Here is a 22,272-nt window from a genome sequence, read left to right on the forward strand (position 1 = left end):
ATGCATGTTAACATGATTTGTGTGATCACAAACCTTTTTTGTCAAGTTATAGCAAATTTTACAACTTTGTTACCATGACGATGTAATGCCACAATCCCTGAAACCACCGTTCAAATGATTTAACCAACGTTACAGCTCAAATACTACATTTATACAGTTTTAACTGAAGAATTCATGTAAGTGCATTTATAAAATTATAAGCTTCACATTTTTGCCTTTAAACCCTCCAAAAATTGGCCACTTCCATTGTAATTGCCTCACTGTAACCATTTTCCTTTTTTTTTTTAAAGGAGGAACAAGTCTATTTTTTGTGGTACAAAATGCTTTCGATTGAGTTTAACTTGTATTGAAACCAGAGTATTCCTTTAAGGGTGAAAAAAAGAACAAGATGGGTATTGTTCACAGCCAGTCTCAAAATGCAGTCAATTTTATGAATGTGCATTAAGTGCTTCAAGCTGCCAAAATGGACCTTGGTTTATTTCAACAGCATCGTTGGAATGCTGTGAAACACTACAATTTGTCCCTCAGCTCAGTCTGAATGAATAAATGGGACATGCATTTAAAATAATACACTTACAATGCAAGATTAGAGAGCAGCCATACAAAGAACTGAACTATTTAACTGGTGTGTTCTAGTCAAATCCATATAACCAGGTTAAAAAAAAAAAAAAAAAAAACCTTTTTGCCCGGTACCCATGTGAGAAACACATTATCAGAACTACCTCAAAATACTAGTCCCACTTCAAAATTTAAACTAAATTTACAGTTATAAAAATTAAATAATTTTTACAGGTTCATTCATAAAGGATTTTAAATATCCAAGCATAACATTTCTATTTTAAACTTTCTGGCCTGTTAAAATAGCATTAAGTATAAAATCTCACTTGTAGAGGAGCAAGTTGAAATTGGCTCTGGTGATGTCAGATGCAATTCATAGACTACAAACTAAAAATAAGCTAGAGTATTCCAATTTTAAAACCAAAATTAGACCACTTACAATTCATTGAGATACAATTCCAAACATGCATGAGTGTCAATTTAGTAATTTACAGGATAAAGCTTGTACATTATGCAGATTTGTCAGAATTTCAGTCATGTAAATTAGAAAACTTTTAGACCACTATAATTTACATTTCCAACTCATTTCAGTGTTAACACTTACCAGAAAACAAGAAAAATCTAATATTGGAAGGGTGCAGCAAACACCCACGCTTATTAAAAAGTGAGAAAAATAAAAACCCTTCAGGACCATTTATAACATTTTCAAATCCATGGAACACCACAACAGGAAAATAAGGGTGCAAGTCCATTTCAAAACAAGGAAAACATTTGATAAGAGCTTTATTTGAAATATTACAACATATAAAAACTACATAGAATTTATACCACCATCTCAGAGTGGATATTGCAAATACACTGTTAAAATCACATTTATAAATTGATAAACATCACAATGGCACTGCACAGACGGTCCATAGTAATGCCACAAAAGTGGCTGGGCTCCAAACCAGCTTATGAATAAAAATGGAATGAGTTTACTGGGCTGAGACATTGGACATTCAAGCAAAATGCAATGTTGAATGGAGAAAGATGGCTTTTAGTCACAAACTTCCACCTCCTTCTGCTTCACAGGCTCTGAGAGAAAGAGGAAGAAAAGCAAGAGATAAAGCCTTATTCTTACAGTGATGGTTCAACCAGCACTTCACCAAATACACAGTAAAAGTGATTCACCTGTAGCATTCTCCCTCATCCTCTCCAGGAGACATCTCTTGATTTCTAGGCCAATGGCTTTGGAGAGGGGTGGAGGCACAGCATTTCCAACCTGAGTAAATACAAAGCCAAGGCGTTATAGAAGTTGGTGCTACATGTAGGTCATGCATCTCAAAACAGACAGTCAAAAGAAAAAGATTCTAATACAGGCATCCTACCTGTCTGTGTTTGTCTAGAATGTTGCCAAAGAAGCGATAGGTGTCTGGGAATCCCTGGGAGCGGGCACATTCCCTGACACTCACCACACGGTGCTGCTCAGGGTGAAGCACACGTCCCTAGGAAAAGCAATGCCTTGATTAAACAGTAGTATTTATAATATAGTTAAACTTTACTAATGAAGACAATGGGGGTGGGGAGGCGCATCACTGTTAAAACTAGGTACAACGCAACAAGTCCAGCATCAAGTAATGTCATCACAGCAACAACCCACCGCTAATCACAAGAAATGTTTAAGGATGTGCTATGAGTGAGAATTTGGACCAATGAGATTACTGTAGATGGGACTACAAAAATGTCCCTGCTGCACAATACTTTAGTCATGGCAAGTTAGCACCAAGAAAAAAAGGCCTTGATATGGAAGACGTGATTAATTACTTGTGGTGCATCTTGCAGTGCTCAGTTATAATATAGTGCAAGTCTTCAGGGTTGTGACAATACCTGCTTTCCCATGGGCTCAGGATTGGTAACCGTTGTGCTGAAGAATCCGTCCCATTCCAGCCGGCCGTATAGGCCAGCCCAGTGGTTGTGGCGGTTGCCCGTGTGAGGCAGACACCAGGGAACCAGTGTGTTGAACTGCCTGTCTGCAGGGTCACATGGTTTTCCTAGTATAAGGAGAAAGCCAAGTGTGAAGTCAGGACTATCTGACTTAACTCAAACTATTCTTCACGTGGTAGAACATACCCTCAGCACAGGAACACACTCCTCTCAGAGCACCAGTACCACTACGGCCATTCTTTTTGTCAGGGTGGGTGTAGCGAAGCTTCTTTGTGGTAGTGCCATCCCGCAACCGCACCTCAATATTAGGCAGATCCCTCCAATCAGACCCAGGAGCCAAAGGAATATGACGCATGCGGGCTGCCACCAGGGCACTCATGTCCTAGAACAGCACAAAGCCAATTTAAAAAAATAAATAATTTTACTTCCATTCCTATGGCTTAAAGGGATAGTTCACCCAAAAATGAAAATTCTCTCATTTACTCGCCTTCATGCCATTCCAGATGTGCATGACTTTCTTCAACAAAACAAAGATTAAGAAAATCTCAGCTCTGTAGGTCCACAAAATGGAAGTGAATGGTGACCAAAACTCACATAAAGGCATCATAAAAGTAATCCATAGGACTCCATTGGTTTAGTCCATGTCTTCAGAAGTTATCCACTGGGATGAATGAGAACAGACCAAAATGCAACTCCTTTCTCGATATCAATTTTGACAACAGCAATCTCTTTGGTGATCATGATTTCAAGCTCGATTACACTTCCTATAGTGCCATCTAGCGCTCTGCGTGTGCGTCAAGCAATAGGTAGTGTAACAGAGCTTGAAATCATGGTGCCTAGACACTGCAAATGGCAAGATGTAAAGTGAAAAAGGTTATATTTTGGCATGTTCTCATTCAAAAATGAAAATAGCCTTAATTGCTTACATGGTTTTCAACTTTTACCTACCTACCATTTTATCTCATGTCTGTAAAATACAAACAAAAAATGGCTGTTAAGAAATCTGACTGGCTAGTAAAAATGTTTTCATCTACCAGTCACCTTGGCTGGTGGGCTAAAAGTTCATTTTGGACCCTGTCCTCATGCCATGCCAGATATGTATGACTTCTGCTGAACACAAATGAAGATTTTTAGAAGAATATCTGTGCTCTGTAGGTCATTTTAAAATACAGTGGATGGTGACAAATCTTGAAGCTCCAAAGAGCACAAAGGCAGCATAAAAGTAATCACATGACTCCAATGGTGTAATCCATGTCTTCAGAAGCCATCTTATCAAGGCAGAAACTGTTTATAAAGGGTTTAAGTTTTTAAACAAATACATAGTTTAAGAATTTTAAAAAGGGTAAAACTACATAAGATGTTTCAAATGGACGTGATAATTCAAAAACTTTCCCTGGTAAAACAAACAAATCCCACAAACAGCTTGGTGAATAAAATAGTCTACTTGCATTAAAAGCAGGGCAGACTATTAACAAACTCAGCAAAAAAAGAAACGTCTTCTCACTTTCAACTGCTTTTATTTCAGCAAACTTAACATGTGTAAATATTTGTATGAACATGAAAAGATTCAACAACCAAGACAAACTGAACAAGTTTCACAGACATGTGACTAACAGAAATGGAATAATGTGTCCCTGAATAAAGGGGGAACTTGCAAGTTCCCGGACATTTCTGGGGGGAATGGCCCTAGCCCTCACCCTCCGATCCAACAGGTCCCAGACGTGCTCAATGGGATTGAGATCCGGGCTCGTCGCTGGCCATGGCGGAACACTGACATACCTGTCTTGCAGGAAATCACGCACAGAACAAGCAGTATGGCTGGTGGCATTGTCATGCTGGAGGGTCATGTCAGGAAGGGTACCACATGAGGGAGGAGGATGTCTTCCCTGTAATGCACAGCATTGAGATAGTCATTGCAGGCAACAAGCTCAGTCCGATGATGCTGTGACACACCGTCCCAGACCATGACGGACCCTCCACCTCCAAATAGATCCCGCTCCAGAGTACAGGCTTCGGTGCAATGCTCATTCCTTCGACGATAAACACGAGTCGGACCATCACCCCTGGTGAGACAAAACCGCGACTCGTCAGTGAAGAGCACTTTTTGCCAGTCCTGTCTGGTCCAGCGAAGGTGGGATGGGCCCATAGGCGTTGTTGTTGCCGGTGATGTCTGGTAAGGACCTGCCATACAACAGGCCTATAAGCCCTCAGTCCAGCCTCTCTCAGTCTATTGCAGACAGTCTGAGCACTGATGGAGGGATTGTGTGTTCCTGGTGTAAATCGGGCAGTTGTTGTTGCCATCCTGTACCTGTCCCGCAGGTGTGATATTCGGATGTACTGATCCCGTGCAGGTGTTGTTACACGTGGTCTTTCACTGCGAGGACAATCAGCTGTCCTTCCTGTCTCTCTGTTGCGCTGTCTTAGGCATCTCACAGTACAGACATTGCAATTTATTGCTCTGGCCACATCTGCAGTCCTCATGCCTCCATGCAGCATACCTAAGGCACGTTCACGCAGATGAGCAGGGACCCTGGGCATCTTTCTTTTGGTGTTTTTCAGAGTCAGTAGAAAGGTCTCTTTAGTGTCCAAAGTTTTTATAACTGTGACCTTAATTGCCTACCATCTGTAAGCTGTTAGTGTCTTAACAACCGTTCCACAGGTGCATGTTCATTAATTGAACAAGCATGGAAAACATTGTTTAAATCCCTTACAATAAAGATCTGTAAAGTTATTTGGATTTTTACAAAATTCTTTAAAATACAGTGTCCTGAAAAAGGATGTTTCTTTTTTTGCCGAGTTTGAGACAAGGGAGTCCTGCAGTAATGACATTGTGGTTCCTCGCCTTTCAGATTAAAATACATGAGTCTTGAGTGGCCTATATGATACCTGATGTACACCACTTGATTGTGTCTTGTTTCAAAGGAAAGTAAAAGTTTGCTGGAGATAGTAGGGTATATTTCATGTAATTGTAGTTAACATGCATCCCATTCTACTTGCCACTTGCTTAAGATATACAGGGTTTCTGCAGGTTCGAAGGAATGAAATTTAAGACTGACTTTAAGGCCAAATAAAAAAATAAAAATGTAAGACCACTTTTGCAATTATATAAAAAAAAATTAAATTAGCTGGTAAATACAAAACCACTGACACTACTTGGATGTTGAAGGTTTATACATGCATAACATCGAAAGTTCAGTAAAAATGCGCTTCCCTGCGCGTGCTCACACTAAACTCAAGCTTCAGCTGCACGAGAGGGGGAGATGATTTTGACTCATGCAGATTCTGCCGTTTTAAGCGTCTCCTTTAGTCACGGCCCAAAATTTAAGACCTCAGCAAACTAAATTTAAGACTTCTTGTAATTTAAGACTTTTTATGGCCTTAAATTTTAAAAAGTACATTTAAGACTTTAAGGACCCGCAGAAACCCTGATATAAGTGTTCAGAGTAGGCCAGAGGTCTGGAGGAGGAATTTGACATTGTCATTTCCATACTGAGAGCTTCTTTAGCAGCAATGTCAGCTTGTTCATTTCCTGACAAACCAGTATGACCTAGAACCCAGCAGAAGATGATACTGAAGTACTGTCTCTGTAAAAGATCTACTTTAGTTTGTATGCAATCCACTAAAGGGTGATCAGTTTCAATTGCTTGAAGACAAGATAGAGTCTGTAAAGATTATAAAATTCTGTTCTATGTGTTCCAGGGCAAACAAAGCACAGGCCTCAGCTGTTGGGGAAAAGTGCAAGACATAATGCTGGTGTTCAATCACTACTGCTGCAGCTACACAGTTGCATGAGACAAATAAACAATACTGTATGCATGTTTAAAAGTGAACTGCATTTAAGGAATTGTATTGTTTTATGAAATATTTATTTGCCAGATAATCCAATTAGAATAATTTCAGATTATTCACTTACTACTAAAAACTAAACTTTTAAGTACATGTTGTCATATGAACAACCAGCAAGTAACTCTCATGAGCCTAAAGTACACACAACACAGTAGCAACTCTTGGTTTACTTGAGTCAATTAACCTTTTCATGAGTAGGGTCCAATTCCTCTGCAGTGCCCCCTGGAGTGAATTTTTTTTGGACATGACACTGCACAGCTGGTAGGGGGGGGGCAGAGTGTAGACCAGTATTTTTGTATTGATTTGATTTTTCCAAAAAAAAAAAAAAAAAAAAAAAAAAAACCTATATGCACTTTGACTTTAGACATTGTACGTGAATGTGTGTGACAAGTGCAAATGTAAACAGACTTGGCTGCCTGCGTCGGATAGTCGTGCTCGATCAGCACGTTTTCACTGCGAGTATACAAGTTTTAAACTGTTATCGTGGTGCTTTTGTGATAGTCTGGCCTGAAAAGACTGTTGAGTTGCCGTTTGTGTTAATGAAAACTGCAGCTACACCTAATCAGTAGACATGGCTGTGTGCATGGGAAGATCACGTTTAGATGATGGCTGTGCATATACAAGTCGTGAACTGTTATCGTGGTACTTGTGACAATTTGGCTGAAATAAACATGATGTGCTTGAGGACTCTAGTAGCGGTTGTCAAACAAACAGCTACTCAATGTAAACAAATAGCAGCATGCATCGGAAGATCATGTTTGATGTTTTGACTGTGTATAAAAGCTGTAAACTTTTTAATCGTGGTACTTGGTGACGAGTTGGATGTATATAAAATAAGCTTATTCTGTAGTTTAAAAGACTGTATAAGTAGCTGTTTGAGTGAATATAAATAAGACGCTTGACCAGTGCAGCCTGTGTCGGCGCGAAAGCCTGTTTGAATCTTGCAGCTTGTAACATAACTGGCTGTTGCAGAAACAAATTTGATGCTACTTTGTCTTAAATGAAGACAAAACTGAAGTAATGGTTTAGGCTTTTCCAGGACTTCTGCCATTTAAGCGCAGCTAGGTCTGCTCTCCTCCAATACACATATGCATGTCAAAAATCTGGGGGTCATTTGACAAATTAGTGCAGTTACTAAGGAAAGTTTTTCAGTTGAGGTCTATTGCTAAATTAAAGCATTTTCTCTCTGGCAAAGACCTTGAAACTGTGATTCATGCTCTCATTACTTCACAGCTGGATTATTGTAACTCTCTGTATGCTGGTCTGCCTCAGTCTGCTTTATCTCATTTACAGATGGTTCAAAATGCCACAGCTAGATTTTTAACTGCTCTTAATTGGCTTCCTGTCAAAGCTAGAATTGATTTTAAAATTCTTATCCATGTGTACAAGGCCCTGTCTGGTCTTGCTCCTCATATTATTGACCTTCTGCACCCATATTTGCCTCCTAAAATGCTTAGACCTTGTATTCAACTTTTCAGTTCCATGCTGTCGTTGCAAGTCTAAGGGAGATCGAGCGTCTCTGTCGCCCCAAACTCTGGAACAGTCTCCCTTCACACTTAAGGTCTGCCCCATCTTTAGCCATTTTAAATCTTTTGATAGCATTTAAGGTCAAGGTGTCTAGTTCTCTGATTTTATATTGTTTGTTTTTATATATTTGTGTACTCCATTACACTTTTGTATCCAATTGTACAGCACTTTGGTTCAACTTTTGTTGTTTTTAAAATGTGCTTTAAATAGTTGACTTGACTCTGTTAGGTCCAGTTATTAACAGTCACATGTGATGCGGTACGTATGAAAGGGTTAATTCAGTCAGCTCCAACAGATTCATAAGTCTCTTTAATTCACTAAAGTAATTTGTTTGTGAATCAATTACACTGTCACTTATGTCTCGTGCTGTAGATTCAAAAGAAATGTCTCAAAAGACTAGTTTCTTTGGGAATCGGTCTACTGGTAGCACTTTGCTACTGAATCTACAGCGCAAGATGAGTGTTGCTGTGGCGCTTGACAGTAACAGGAAACATTCTAGTCTGGTTTCCTGTCCGCATCACCGGAATAAAAGCATGTTCAAGAACTGTTAATGAAACAGAATGTCATGAAAATCATTCGTTTTTATTATAATGCAATTACCGGAGGACTTGTGTGTGTGGTTGTGGGTTAAAAAATAAAAACAAAAAAAAAATTCCAAGAGTGGTCTTCCCTTCATCCCGATGGCATGTACGCTCCTGAACACTGCTTTCATCTTGTATCGAGATGTAGACCTACTGCTAACAGTACATGCCCACTGGTATTTTCTACTATTAGCTTTCAGTACACGAGCAATGATGTCATCTTAAATATGCGCAATTACAGTTGGAAAAATGGCAACTTCATTTTCAAATGCCCAAAGTATACAAACACTGTTGATTAATTAATGTTTGCTTACCCAGCTACAGAACTGCCACAAAGAATGCATGCAATCATCATTTGAAGTCTGGATTAAAAGCACTGAATCCAACTTTGCTCACCACACACCAGTGGACACATCATTTGAGACTATTGATGAGCAGTAGAACTACGAGCTAAGAGCCGTTCTATATAAACTCCCGTGATACTGACTATACTGTAGGCTTACAGAGCCCCCTTGAAGACAAAACTAGAACGAGTTTAAAATTTTACAAGCTGATAGAAAGCAAAAACCTCCCACCAGAGTGGCCTGTGATGCCGCGAAATTCACCGGCCACACAGAAAATTTACCCGCATTGGTGTTAATTCCGGACCCTGCATGAGGATGAGTAAATGAGAACTTTCATTTTGGTTGAACTACCCCTAAATTTAGTATTGCAAAAGAGAAGACAATGTAGTTTTGACCATATCTGACCCAAACCCTAAAATAATATCCTGAGCGTCTCACAAGAAATTACGATTCTTATTTATAAAGAAAGTGGAACTTGTATTAGAAGCAGTCTTGCAAGTTCCCACATGTGCAGGAAGCAACAGAGAACCAAGATTCTCATCTCTTGACCCATTTTGCAAATTTCCAACAGAATTGTCAATTTTAAGAAATACACCTCCAAGACCAAATCAGAAGAGGGACTGACCTTACAAATGTGGTCCCTGAGGATGGGCTGGTACTGAGAGCCACGAATATGCCTCTGGAACCAGGACTGCGGCTCACCGTTGTAGGAAATCTCCAGTGCAGCAGCTCCGTTACGGATCTCTGGGAGGTCAGACATGGTGTCTCGCACTGTGATGGTGCGATAAATGCCCCCATTTCCACTGGAAAAGGATTAGATAATTTAAAGATTGCGATATTTACCAAGCAGATCTTCAAAACACACATGACATTACAAAGGCCACAAAGAGCAGAAAACCATTTGTTCAGTGTTCACATAAGCTTACCGAGTGACGTTGCTGACAAATTTTTTCTCATCAACCACCACACTAAGAGAGCATGCACGAGGAGCAAACACATGCAGGGGTTCGGGGTAGCGGGGCAGCTTTTCTCCAGGAGCAGCAGCCAGAATGATCGCCCTGCGTCGTGTCTGGGCCACACCATACTGCCCTGCCTGTGGAGGTCCAAAATAAGAGGCATTGACACCCAAGAATCAGACACTGAGCTTTGATGATTAGTTCCCTCAAGTGCAAATGACTTTAAAGTCCCATTTGGATTAGTTGTTTTCCCCCTCCATTTACTGAAGTCATATTACTGAATGTCACATTCAAATTATGGAGACGGCTGCATGCGCACAAGTTAGTAAAGTTTAAAATAAATCATTAAAAATGCAACGGTTCCATTTCAACTTGCCTGTAGAACACCGAATGTGCACTGATAGCCCATGCGCACCAGACAGCGCAGAGTGAGCTTCAGGACCATGGAGCGCTTAAATGACACAAAGTTCCTCACATTCTCCAGCAGGAAGAATTTGGGTCTGTAGTAGTCACAGTAACTGAAAAGAGACAAACATATTGGTGAACATTCTGCATTTCTAGCTGCAAGCATTAATTATACGCAAAAATTAATTTACTGTTCTGCTGACCTCAAATAAGAAACCACCAGAGAGTTCTTGAACTTTGAGTATGTGCGTGAGTTAAAGCGGTTCATTCCACTGAAGCCTTGGCAGGGCGGCCCACCGCAGAGCATCTCCACGTCACCCTTCTGTGGCAACTTCTGTCCAAGGGAGTTGGTCTTCTCTCCGGACATCACTAGCTTGAGCAGGACATTACAATCTTCTGTGAAGACTGTGGTGCCTGGATTGTTCAACCTGAACGCCTGAGCAGCAGGGTCCCACATTTCTATGGCCCAATTAGTTTCTGAGATGCCTGTTGGGGGAATGAGAAAAAAATAAATAAACAAAGTCCCTTGTCCAAGCTTTAAAAGCAACAGCATTAACAGCACTGAGTAATAGCCATACCCGCTTGATGGAAACCTTCAGACAAACCACCACAGCCAGAGAACACATCCAGCGAGCGCAGTTTGGGGACCGTAGGCTCTTGAGGCTCTGGATCCAGTGACTCCTGTGAAGCTGCTTTACCCTTCCCTTTACCTGCAGGGAGACAATGCTGTAACAAAATACAAACACTCTTCTCCAAACACCAAGTCAAATGTTATAATTCAATCACAAATACCTTTGCCCTTTCCTTTCCCCTTGCCCTTATTTACAGCTGATCGGGCATGATTGGGAGGATCCTCAAAGCTCTTAGTCTTGGCATTGTAAGCCTGTAAGAGAAAATACATTAAAAAAAAAACCTTTAAATGAAACTTGTCATGTACACCCCTGTTTCTTAAGTTTCAAATTTGCTCGTCCCCCAACCCTCACCTCCAAGAAATAAAAACGATCAGGTCCTCTGTTTGAATAGTCCTGCACACTTTCCACCAGATCCTCAGCATACTCTACACGACAGCGGCCCAGCACCTCTGCCATGTTCACAGTCACTTCCTCATCACTCCAGTACAGCTGGTTTATGTCAGAGTGGTAGGCGCCCTTTGGTCCTTTATGAGTGTTCTCTGGTCTGAAAGTCATTGTGTGGACAGGTCAGTTTAACGTACAGATTTGCTGTAGAGCAATTGAAAGTTCAATTCCCAGACTGAAGACAACATTTAAAAAAAAAAAAAAAGATTTGCCTAATCTCATGCCAGTAAGAGTGAAAGCAGGAGTCACCTGTAAAATTTATAGAGGCGCAACTTGATCTCACTTGTGTCTGGCTTTCCATTACTGCGCTTGCTGCAGAATATTTCTTTGATGCGCCCAATTCGGAAGGGCTCTGGAGCATCCAGGTTTGAGCCCTTGATGTAATCAGAGGACTTTCTGTAGTATTCTGGGTAAAGATCTTCATCAACATCATCCTTCCTGTGAGAACGCTTCACTGGGCTCACAACCCTCACCCTAAGGGAGAACAATTTAAATCATTAAATCAACTCAAGGCATAACATGTTTGTCATCAAGACGTGCAAAACCTCAAACCAAGCATGAACATCTGGGAAAATTACCCAAAATTAAAGGCCTCTGGTGGCAGGTAGACACTGTCTCCAACTCTGTACTGCTCCCCCTTCAGGGTTGTCAATGCATAGAACACTTTAGAGTCACTCTCCTCATCCTCCATTAGTTCATAGGCATGAGGTGCGTCCTGTTCCTCTCGTTCCTTAATCCTTGTGCAGCTGGCACAGAACCTTCAGAAACATCAACACTGCTTGTTTACATGCACGGCAAGATGATAAAATAAAGCCTCGACACTTTGTAGCATCCGTGTACGAAATCCACTTGTATTAGATTTCTAGCACCAAAAATTGTGTAAAACAAAATTGACAACCATTTTCCAGCCACTGACTATTTAGAACAAGCTGTTTTTGCTACTGTACCTCTTCCATATGTATATGATCTTATGACTAGTTAACTTTAACTGGCGTAGCTCACAAGGTCTATGCAAAAGTTCCTGCTAATTATCATCCTGACATCAATAACAGCTTGTGAACGGTTATGTTATGAAATGTTATCATGGGTTCTGTCTACATTGCACACCGAACCATAAATCTCAAGAGAAAAGGAAAATCATAGAACCCTGTTTACACATGGTATTAAGATGCATCTCAGGTGATCTGATCACATGTGGTCAGGTGAGACACATTCCTGTTTACACCTGGTCAATTAAATGCATCTCCTGGATTGAGGTCTTTGATTTCATGACGGCACATCAAATCACGGTTAATGTGTAACTGCACAATAAACTGCAAAAATTCGTAAGACAAAGCACAAATAAAACAAACGCTGTTTCTTCCAGATGCATCTGAAATTTAATCCAAGCACAAAAACAACTTGAGCAGAACTGTTATTTTTGTGAAGTTACCTGTATTAAAGGAGCTTCAGAAGTTCGAGCTTGTCATCTGTCACTGCACGTTGAAGATCTGTGAAGTGCTCACGCTTACGCATTCGCTTTTTAAAATTTTCTAATCGGACATTTCCTTTTCAAGCTGCTCATAACAGGCAAAGTTTGAACTCATTTTAGCACAGTGGTTGATTGACAGGTGAGGGGTTGTGCTTCACTGCTGTCTGGAATGCATTCAGGACAGATTAGGGTTTACCCCTTAAACGCAATGTGGTCACATGCATTTTTGACTACCATCATTTGTGGTTTTGTGATTTGATCGCAAAAATGTTTTTGACCCCATTTAGCACTGACCATCTTAATACCAGGTGTAAACAGGGTATTAGCCTCCCATGATATGTCCCCCAAAAGCAATCAACTCACTTGTACTTGCAGTCCTCAGAAGGCATGACATTGGGAGGTGTCTCAAAGCGGGCACATTCACCTTCATACCAGAGCTGATAAAAGAAGCTTTTGCCATCATCGTCAATCACCTTAATGTCATCATCCATTCCACCCTGTAATCATGCAAACATTAAAACTCTATTCAGTTCAATCCAGGGCTTAGTGTTTGATGTTCTCAAAGAACAGATGCATAATTCTAGCAGAGGAGGTATCTGTACCTCCATGAACCAGTTTTCAGAGGGAGCCTTGTAGAGAACATTGACTTTGCCATGGACGAAACTCAGCTGCATGTCTTCACAATCGTCCACGAGGAAGAGCTCCAGAGGGTCAGATGATTCACCAAGAACAGTGTCAGTGCCACGACAGAACCAGTGAGCGTGGAACATCTTCTCGCTGTCCTCCCACAGTGCTGTAATCCTAAAATTGAAGGAAAACTTCAGCAATTGAAGCAATATACACAATGAAATGAGGATTCCTTATCTGTTGAAGGTTACCTGGCCAAATAGAGAGGATGAGACGGGTCATCAGGGCTGACAGACACGCAGTCGCCCACCTCCAGCACCTCATTCCCCACACGCGTTCTCATGTAGTATTGCCTTTTTCCCTCAGTCTGAAAGAACAAGAGCAAATCTTTCAGTGGGCAACCAGTGATTTAATGGGAGAAAATAAGATCTAGCCTACACAACTGAATTTTAAATAACGCTTTACAAAATTAACTGACAAAATACTTAAACTTGCACTAATCTACAATTGCGGTAGATTATGGAACTGACAATACATTGGTCCCATTAATAAATATTTTAAATCTTCAAAGTGGACATCACTGCATTATGAGCACATACCCTTATAGGCTCTCCCACCCAGCTGATTTTATTCTTGGTCTCTTTCTTCTTCTTGGCCTGAGACATTTTCTTTTTCTCTTTAAGAAGTGGCAAGACCTCTTCCTCATCCAGATTCTCATCATCCTCCGCTTCCTTCACTGCCAGGTTGGGACATCTGGACAAGGGACAAGACACCCATTCAGCTTTAAAGTAGGCAAGAAATAAAAAATACAAAATTCTTAATGAATGTTACTGGTCATATTGTGAACAACCCATCCATGCATATTTTGTATGGCCCTTTCAAAAGCCCGTCATGCACACAAACCTGGTGTCTAAGCTGAAAACTTAAATGTTAGGATGGTTTTTTCGGCTGTTTCCCTACCCAAAACTACTCCGGTTATGGGCCTGCTAGCTTGAATTTGTAAATTTGCGGTTGTTCCTTCAAGCATTTCACACCTGAATGCTTCCAGAGGTGCTCACTTCTGAATAAAACGGAGTCAGATGCATTGAAAGTGGCTGGAACTTATGTTTAATACAGGCAGTTTAATGCAGGCAGTTTTCAGAGGTATATTGTGGACATAAAGCACAAGTGTTTCTTATTCTTTATATTTAGTGTCTCTTTTACGTTTGTTTCTCATTCATCTGCATTGAAATTGCACAAATAGCTCCAACAATGCTGTAAGCAAAGACCACGATGCACTGTGTGCCTTTGTGGGCTGGTTACATTATTCATGTCAGCTAGATCATTCGGTTCTGAAGTCAGCGGAAGAGCAGGTCATCGAGATCGGTTCTCCGTTTCCCCAGGTAACCGGCTCTGACATGAGCAGCATGGTGGAAAGGGGTGTGTGCGCTACAATATAAACTAAATTTTATTGGCATTTAGGGACGAGCCATTCAACATGTCCCTCCCCCACTTCCTGTTTCAAGATGAAATACATAAACACCAAATAGAACTGCGCTCAAGGCACTTTCCTACAACTTCAATCTAGCAATCAAATTCAAGGCCATGGAGCAGGATAAATACAGGCAGGAAATAAAAGGCCTCAGTAACTCAATGAGGCAATAAATAAAATACTGTTCACACTATACGAGAAATCAGCTTGCAGAATAAGAGATTCTGATCTTTATTACCATTAGTCATTGTACTGAGTGAGCTCAGCTCTGAATAATACTAGCACATGAAGTATTGCACAAGTATCAGCAGGGGCATATGTGCCCAGTCTAACCTTTCACTTCCTACATTACGGTGCCTGTTTTAGACAACAGCGAATGCTTGAAACAGCACAAATTTACCTCATGGCCTTAATGTTACATAAGCTTTATTTAAAATTTCAGCTTGTGTTGTTAAAGGCTCGTCTAGAGAGCCTAATTTTAGCTGATGTATTCCATAAAAAGTGCAGCCGTTTAGGGCAGTCAGCTCCCCCCCAAGTCTTAATCTTTATGGTTGTATGAAAAGGTGCCAAATCTTTGGTCACTGTAATATTACACTAATATATTAGTTACAAAAACCTTTGTTCAGCAAGTTGCAATTATGATTGCAGAGTATGCATTCTTGCAGTATTTGTCTGGTAAGTGCATCTGATATCAACACGAGTTTCAAAACAGATGGACCTTCTACAAAAAGGAGACGAAAGTCTCAAGAGAGAGAGAGAAAAAAAAAAAAAAAAAAAAAAAAAAGACTCATTTCACAATACTTACATTTGCTTGGGCAAACATGGTCTACAGAGAAGCAAGTACGACTGGACAGATTAAGCATACCTTCTCTTCTGACAGGCCTGTTTACTTCTGCCACTGCCTCCAAACTTGATCATATCTTTACAGGCTGAACATTTGCCACAGTCTGGTGCTTGACACACCTGGAGTAAGAGAAGAAAAAGTAAATGCACATAATGACTTACAAATTACAGCTTCACTGGGTTACAAACCAAAGAAATTCTCAACTCACCTCACAGACACCACAGCGCTGCCTCTTCACTCCACCTCCCTCCTTATTGTTCTGGTCAATCTGATCAGAGAAGAAAGTGTCAAAGATCTGGTAGACCAGTTTAGTGGTGGTGGCTTTAGTTGGGCCCTTGCTGTCCTTCTCTATCTTGGTGGGATGACGGATGGCCTGTCTTCTGGCCGCTCTCCTAAAGATGGAAATACCAAAGATATCTTGAGCCACAAATACAAACAGAACAGTTCACAAACAGCCAAACTGAAATTAAGCCATGCATGTATATGTTTGAGGTCACAGGAGATGGAGTGGATCGATATTTGGTCAAGGCTGGGTGATGACAGTTTCTGCATAAACTCAAGTACTAGATCAATTCAATACAGAACAAGGACATTGTTCCTTCAGACACATTTTAGCTTCTCCAAATGGGCCACTTAAATTCAAACAATGGGAGCCCAAACATTGGTTATCCAGAGCCATGCAAAGCAAGCAAGGAAAAAAAAAAAGAGAATGTTTTTGTTCACCCACGCCTTTGAACCAGTGATATAGCCACTGACAGCCTATTCAAGTATAAGAGGGAAGGGGTGGGGAGCCACGCACTTGAAATATCAGGTTTTAGGCTACATACCAATACAGCTGCCGGCTGCTTTAGGTAAAGGTTAGAGGAACATTAGAAACATGAGATCAGAGAACAAGCACAAAGATCATAGGTTTCTGACCTCTTTCTTTCATCATTAAGTGTTACATAATGCTTCATATTCAGAATAATTGGGCAATTAGATCTTGGACTGATATTTGGAATTTTGAAGATCAGCACTGGCAAGCTTTAGCTCCTCCTTGTGCTTGTTCCAGAAAATCTTACAAGATCACTGGCACGGCATAATACTGTACATTTAATCAACCATTGGCAGGTCCAAAGAGAATCTCGGCACAAACAAATACAGTTTTGCTTACTCCATTTCACATAATCTCTTGCAAGTTTATACAGTAAATTAAACAGATTTCCTGTTTCTAGATTACCATTAAAATGGTCAACTACTCAAAAGCACACTAAAACAGTCAAGTGAAAAAGGCATCACAAGAGCTTTACCAAACTAAACCAACCTCTTGCCCAAAGTAACACCAGCCAGCTTGATCAAGTCTCGCATGCAGGGAGTAACGATGATGGGCTGCTCATCAGAGTCTCCAGCCTCATCGTAGCTCTCCACCTGCTCCACCACAAACTGGGCATGGCGCAGCAGTGTGTCCTCGGTGAAGCGGTTAAAGTTCAGCCCAGCAGGTGGAACTGTAGTCTAAAAACATGGAGGAAAAATGGTCAGAACGGCCACTGATATGACAGAGACAAACAAAAACAGAGCCACAACACTTGAATAAACTTACCTCAATTTTATTCAGCAGGTCCTCATATGTAGCATCCTGGTTCTTTTGCAGAAATTCAACCACAATCTTGCTCATGTAGATCTTCTCTTGCATCAGAGCAAAAATGGGGGAATACTCCTCACTGGGATCCATTAGGATATAGTCAGCAAAGGCTGTGTGGAGAAGACATGATTAATTGTAGGAAAGCACCAACACTGAAATTCCGGCTAATATTAATAAGTTGATAATTAAACTATGGCTGATAATCAATAAATAGCTAATATTATAGACAGTTGAAAAAAACTAAAATCAATATTTTTGTGCTGAAAGAATATAAATGCACATAATAGAACTAAGAACTAGGAATTTAGAGCTGAAATAAGTAACATTAGTAAAGTAGGCAGGATTTTTTTTTTCTATGTAAGTGAAATGAACACGACTGATATTTATGCATCAACACACGGCACTGTTGTTACATCAGGGGATGACTTAAAACATTACCTGTAGTGAAACCAATCAATGCTTTCTCGCCACCATCAAACCCAGTGATCCACCAAGCATTGATGGGTCCAAGCTTTTTGGCAGGAACACCACCTGGAGAGAGAGAGAGAGAGAGAGAGAGAGAGAGGTTAGTCTAAAATGGGTGATGTCAAGCTGCTCAAATCAAAACCAAAAGATAACAACCGCAGTCATTATTGGAACAGTCTAGGAACACACCATCCATGCACGGGTTGTCATCATAGATGGGTTTAACGGCACAACTGAAGTACAGTTCCACATTTTTCTCGATGAGGCCAGAGTCAAAAGGACACAGGTGTCCATGCTTGTCATAAACGCTGTGAATGAGAATGATAACATGGATTAGTCAGATTGACCAAAAAATAAATAAATAAAATTTGAGGTCTCTCTCCATATTACCTGAAATTAGTAATCTTGTGCTGGGGCAGGTCTTCATAACTCTCAAAACCATCCTCATTAGCATCAAAAAGGGAGAGACGCTCATCGGTTAACATCTCTGGTTCATCCAGCTACCAGACAGTCATATACAATATTACAAAGTGCTTTAAGAGTGCCAAATATTTATGTACAACATTAAAATGAAATATACAGGTATGTGAGCAGAGGACAAGGAAAAAACAATAAAATAAATAAAAAAAGGGGAACATTGTACCAAGCAAAGACTGTGGCATAACCTTACATTAGGATCATTGTACATTACACAAAACAACTGACAGGTATTCAGGCAACCAAAGCAGGCCAATAAAACAAATTCACCAAGTTACCCAACATACTGTGTAACAGTCAGCACATTGTTAAAAATTATTAACAAGTAAGCAAAGTCTAAAACAAAAAAGCTACGCTTGTGCATTATGATCTACTACAAAAATAAAAGGACAGCTGTTCCAATAAGAAAGTTATAATAACAGTTATGTTAATAAAAATATAGAAAAGCAGGCCTATGAGAAACATGAACATAATATATAAACTTAAAACATTAGATCCTTTTACAGAAGGAAAGATTAAGCAATTTAACAGCTGGCACTTTTTAGAAAAGTAGTCTCCTCGAACTGCCAAAGTGAAGAAACAGGTTGGCTTAGTCCGGTGAAAGACAGGGCCTGGCTCACCTGAAGCAATAAATCCCAGCACCTTAAAAAGCCTGCTCGGCTGGATTGCAGGCATGCATGGGTTTAAAGAGGCCGAGTGTGAGAACTCATACAGATACGTGCAAGCCAACGTTTCGGAAAATCACTTCCCGCACCAACACTGACGTGATTTACATTAATTCTTAGCTAGTACGTGAGGACATTTTTCTGTGCATCGTGAGTAAAAGGGGGAGGCAGCATGCAAGCACTGAAATAGCAGCAGTGCCATACAAGGGAATGGTTGAATGACATTTATTTGGGTGAACAGCGCTTATCGAGAATGAAAATCCCCAGTTATGTGCAATCAGTTAAGCCCCGTTGAGATATTGAACACCCCTCACACTTTCTTTTTACACACATTTTTAGGTTGGAAAAACCATAACTCCGGATTAATTTGGTTTAACTAAATAAAAAATAAAAAAAGGCATCCCTGAATATATCGGGGGCAAAGTGTGCTTCTGTTTGTAGAGGTTCCTTGAATTATACAACTACAGTGACATTACTGAAATATTGGTCATGGCAACATCAGACGAACACTGCTAAAACCAAACTCACCGCATCATCAGGATCTCCCTGGAAGAACTTGAGGTCTGAATCATCCAGATACTGCCTGCAGTCTGAACATTTTGGTGGAGGGGTCTAAAACACAGATTAATTAGATTAATTTAGTGCATTACAATTTAAGCAGAACAAATTGGAGTGTAATGAGTCACCTTGGCTGTGGACACAGGCTTGAGTTTGTCATCAGTGGAGTTCTCAGTGTCAGGCCTGGAAAAAAAAAGGGGAAATTAAACACCTGGTTGAAGAAAAAGAAAAAAAAATTTTTAATTGCACTTTAACAAAACTCACTTATTTTCTGTTTTAAGGCGTTTCTCTTCATGGACCTTGAAAAGAAGGGGGGTGGTGGAGGATATGACAACCATTGTCTTCTTCCAATTAAAATAACCTTCAATGGGAAATTAATCTTACCTCCTCTAGAATGTCGTCCTCTGTTTTAACTTCTGCATCACCATTCGTGGTTTCGCCATTAAGTTCATCAGACTTGCGTTTTGGGCTATTAGGGAGGAAAGAGACCAGAATTATAAATTGCAGTGACAACAGCTTAATACAATTAAATACGGTCTCATACACTTCTCATTTTCCTTTGTAATTCAGTTTAAGCAAGAAACTGCCATTTCAGACATTACACATGCCACATAAAACGGATGTGGGCAAAAAATTCAGACATTGAATTGTTAACTTACACTCTAGAAAACATGGACATAATAGTTGGCTGTTTCCCAGAGTTACGTGTAACCCTGCTACTGGCTGGAGATTCTGTGGGAAGAAATGTGTTTATATGAGACATTCTACTTTAGATTCAATACTCAATACAATGTTGAGATGCATCTATTGTAATGGATGCAGGGGAATTAAAAGCTGTAAATCTGTGCAACTCACTCTTGGGATCAGAGTCTGCTTTACTGCGACGGCCACCCTTTCCCCTTGGGGCGCTGGGAGACTTCATTGCATCCCCATCCTCCTGAGTATCCATGGCTCCGTCCTGCTCGGTATCGTCTTTATGAGATCCATTTTCGGAGAATACATTTGAATGTCCATTCTGCCCCACATTATCATCCTCCTTGCCAACTCCCAGAGCTTTCTTCAGAACTGCCTTCACCTCTGATGTGTACACCTCCTACACAAAAGACAATCTCATTTGAGAATTTTGTTTCAGAAGAAAAATAAAAAAAAATGTCAAAAGAGAAGAGTAACTCACAGTGGAAAGTTCTGAGCTCTTGAACTTATCCTCAAGGATTTTGAGCTGGTCCCGAGTATCAGCGAGCAGGAACTCCTGTAGTAACCTGAGCTTTTCCTTTACACACTCCTAGACAGTGACAAATTGTTAGCAAAAGAGATCACACAAGTTTCAGAAATATTAACGTATTGACAAGGATAACAAATTTGTAAACGAGGTCAGTTTTAGAAGTGTGGAAACACTTGATTTAATGCAGGTTCATGCTTAATTATATCTGAAGACAAATCTGTGCCTAAAATGAACCTTTATAGAACCAAATGTAAACCATTTTTAAATGGACAAGTTGGCTACTTTCAATTCCTTACTCTGACCTAATAAATGCTCAGCATATTACTGTAACTCATTGTGGGAGATATTTTTTGACTGGTACTGCAAGTAAAAAGTGCATATTTTTACATACAGTGCATCTCATGAACGATTAATATGGCTGAAAAAAAAAAGCTCACCTCGTCTGACAAACTGTCTCCGCCTTCCTCCAACACCTGAAGCCTGGGAACAAAAAGGTAAACAGTTTATCAACAACGCACTAAGTGCCCACTCACATTTGTGAGATCATAATGACTAAACACGATTTAAACAAAAGTAAAACAAACAAAAAAATTCTTGATAGTTCAGTTTGATCACCACTTGACAGGGATCATGCTAGCACAGAGGCTATCACTGAATTACTCAAGTAAACAAGCAAGCTCACATGCAAAGGAAGCCGGTGTTTTTGTATTATAAAAAACACTGCTTTAGTTTATACCTGCGTGAGTACACCACATTAAATCAAGTAGTATTTATGACGGACGAGCAATCATGATTTACTGGATTGGATGAAGTGATTGAGTAGCGGGAGAAGAAGGTGAGCAGTGGCTTCTCTTGGACACATGTGTATTTGGCGCCAAATGCATTCAGACTGACAACTGCGAGTCCGCTCACATTTCTCGCATCAAAACAACCAGTCGCTGCTTATTTTACCCGCTAAATGTGAGCTGATGGCGGGTTGAGCATTTGTAGCACAGCTACATGCTAGCGAGAGATATAGCCGAATTGTTTTTTAATCGAATCGACTTCTCCAAAGAGCTCATAATGCGGCGGCGGTTATGTGACATGAGCAGTGTTTTAACAACTCGCGAGCAAAGCACGCGAACAAACAAAACATCTCATTCAGTATGTCATTATTGTTGCATTAAGGCAAATACAGCACCGTACCGTTCCTTGACATCCTCTGGCAGAGACAATGAGGTCCTGGTAGGCATTTCAAGTTAGAACCGGGTGAAATAAAACTAAAATTTTAAAATACGATTTAAAACAACAACAGATAAAAGCGTTATTAAGATCTGACAGTGCCAACTGCGGCGCGCGCTGGAGGAGCTCAACGGTCTTTATGAATCGTCGCTTGCAGCTGGAAAATACGCGCGGGCCGCCTTTTCGCGCGGAAACGCGGGTGAGTTGGGCGCTATCACTCAGTGAAAGAACGGGGGTGAAATGTGTCAAATAACTTATCAGTTTCCATTTTGGCTACAAATAATTCAAATATGATATTGTAGATACATGTAACACATAATATTGGTATGGAATATATATGTTATCAGTGAAATAATGTCAAATGTTAAGTCGTTTTCAAGATTATTTGTCATGTGCACCCCCTCTTCAGCT

At 40.4% G+C, this 22,272-nt stretch overlaps 1 protein-coding gene across 1 annotated transcript; it reads right to left on the minus strand.

Annotated features, from left to right (window-relative positions):
- Nucleotides 1-1,251: 1,251 nt before the first annotated feature.
- LOC127449946 (DNA (cytosine-5)-methyltransferase 1-like) lies at nt 1,252-22,044 on the minus strand. Its single transcript, XM_051713588.1, has 34 exons — nt 21,826-22,044; nt 21,078-21,120; nt 20,593-20,700; nt 20,274-20,511; nt 20,078-20,150; nt 19,803-19,887; nt 19,683-19,717; nt 19,547-19,601; nt 19,389-19,472; nt 18,109-18,218; nt 17,908-18,026; nt 17,692-17,784; nt 17,212-17,363; nt 16,936-17,123; nt 15,841-16,024; nt 15,654-15,751; nt 13,917-14,070; nt 13,569-13,684; nt 13,293-13,491; nt 13,054-13,187; nt 11,798-11,977; nt 11,469-11,693; nt 11,127-11,319; nt 10,936-11,026; nt 10,722-10,853; nt 10,347-10,629; nt 10,111-10,256; nt 9,709-9,871; nt 9,408-9,585; nt 2,671-2,866; nt 2,428-2,591; nt 1,929-2,045; nt 1,732-1,822; nt 1,252-1,635 (listed from the first exon to the last, which is right to left on the minus strand). The coding sequence occupies exons 1-34, from the start codon at nt 21,870-21,872 to the stop codon at nt 1,598-1,600; spliced, it is 4,512 nt and encodes a 1,503-aa protein (XP_051569548.1). The 5' UTR covers nt 21,873-22,044; the 3' UTR covers nt 1,252-1,597.
- Between the last annotated feature and the right edge of the window lie 228 nt (nt 22,045-22,272).

Source organism: Myxocyprinus asiaticus, chromosome 13 (genome assembly GCF_019703515.2).
Source record: "Myxocyprinus asiaticus isolate MX2 ecotype Aquarium Trade chromosome 13, UBuf_Myxa_2, whole genome shotgun sequence".
Classification (NCBI taxonomy): Eukaryota; Metazoa; Chordata; class Actinopteri; order Cypriniformes; family Catostomidae; genus Myxocyprinus; species Myxocyprinus asiaticus.

Excerpts from the sequence above, each read along its gene's own strand:
- LOC127449946 (XM_051713588.1), bottom strand. The coding sequence starts at position 21,872 with ATGCCTACCAGGACCTCATTGTCTCTGCCAGAGGATGTCAAGGAACG. Across the intron at positions 18,219-19,388 it reads AGGGAGATCCTGATGATGCG|CTGGATGAACCAGAGATGTT; the intron begins GTGAGTTTGGTT and ends ACTGTCTGGTAG. Across the intron at positions 2,867-9,407 it reads TCAGGGACCACATTTGTAAG|GACATGAGTGCCCTGGTGGC; the intron begins GTCAGTCCCTCT and ends GTGCTGTTCTAG.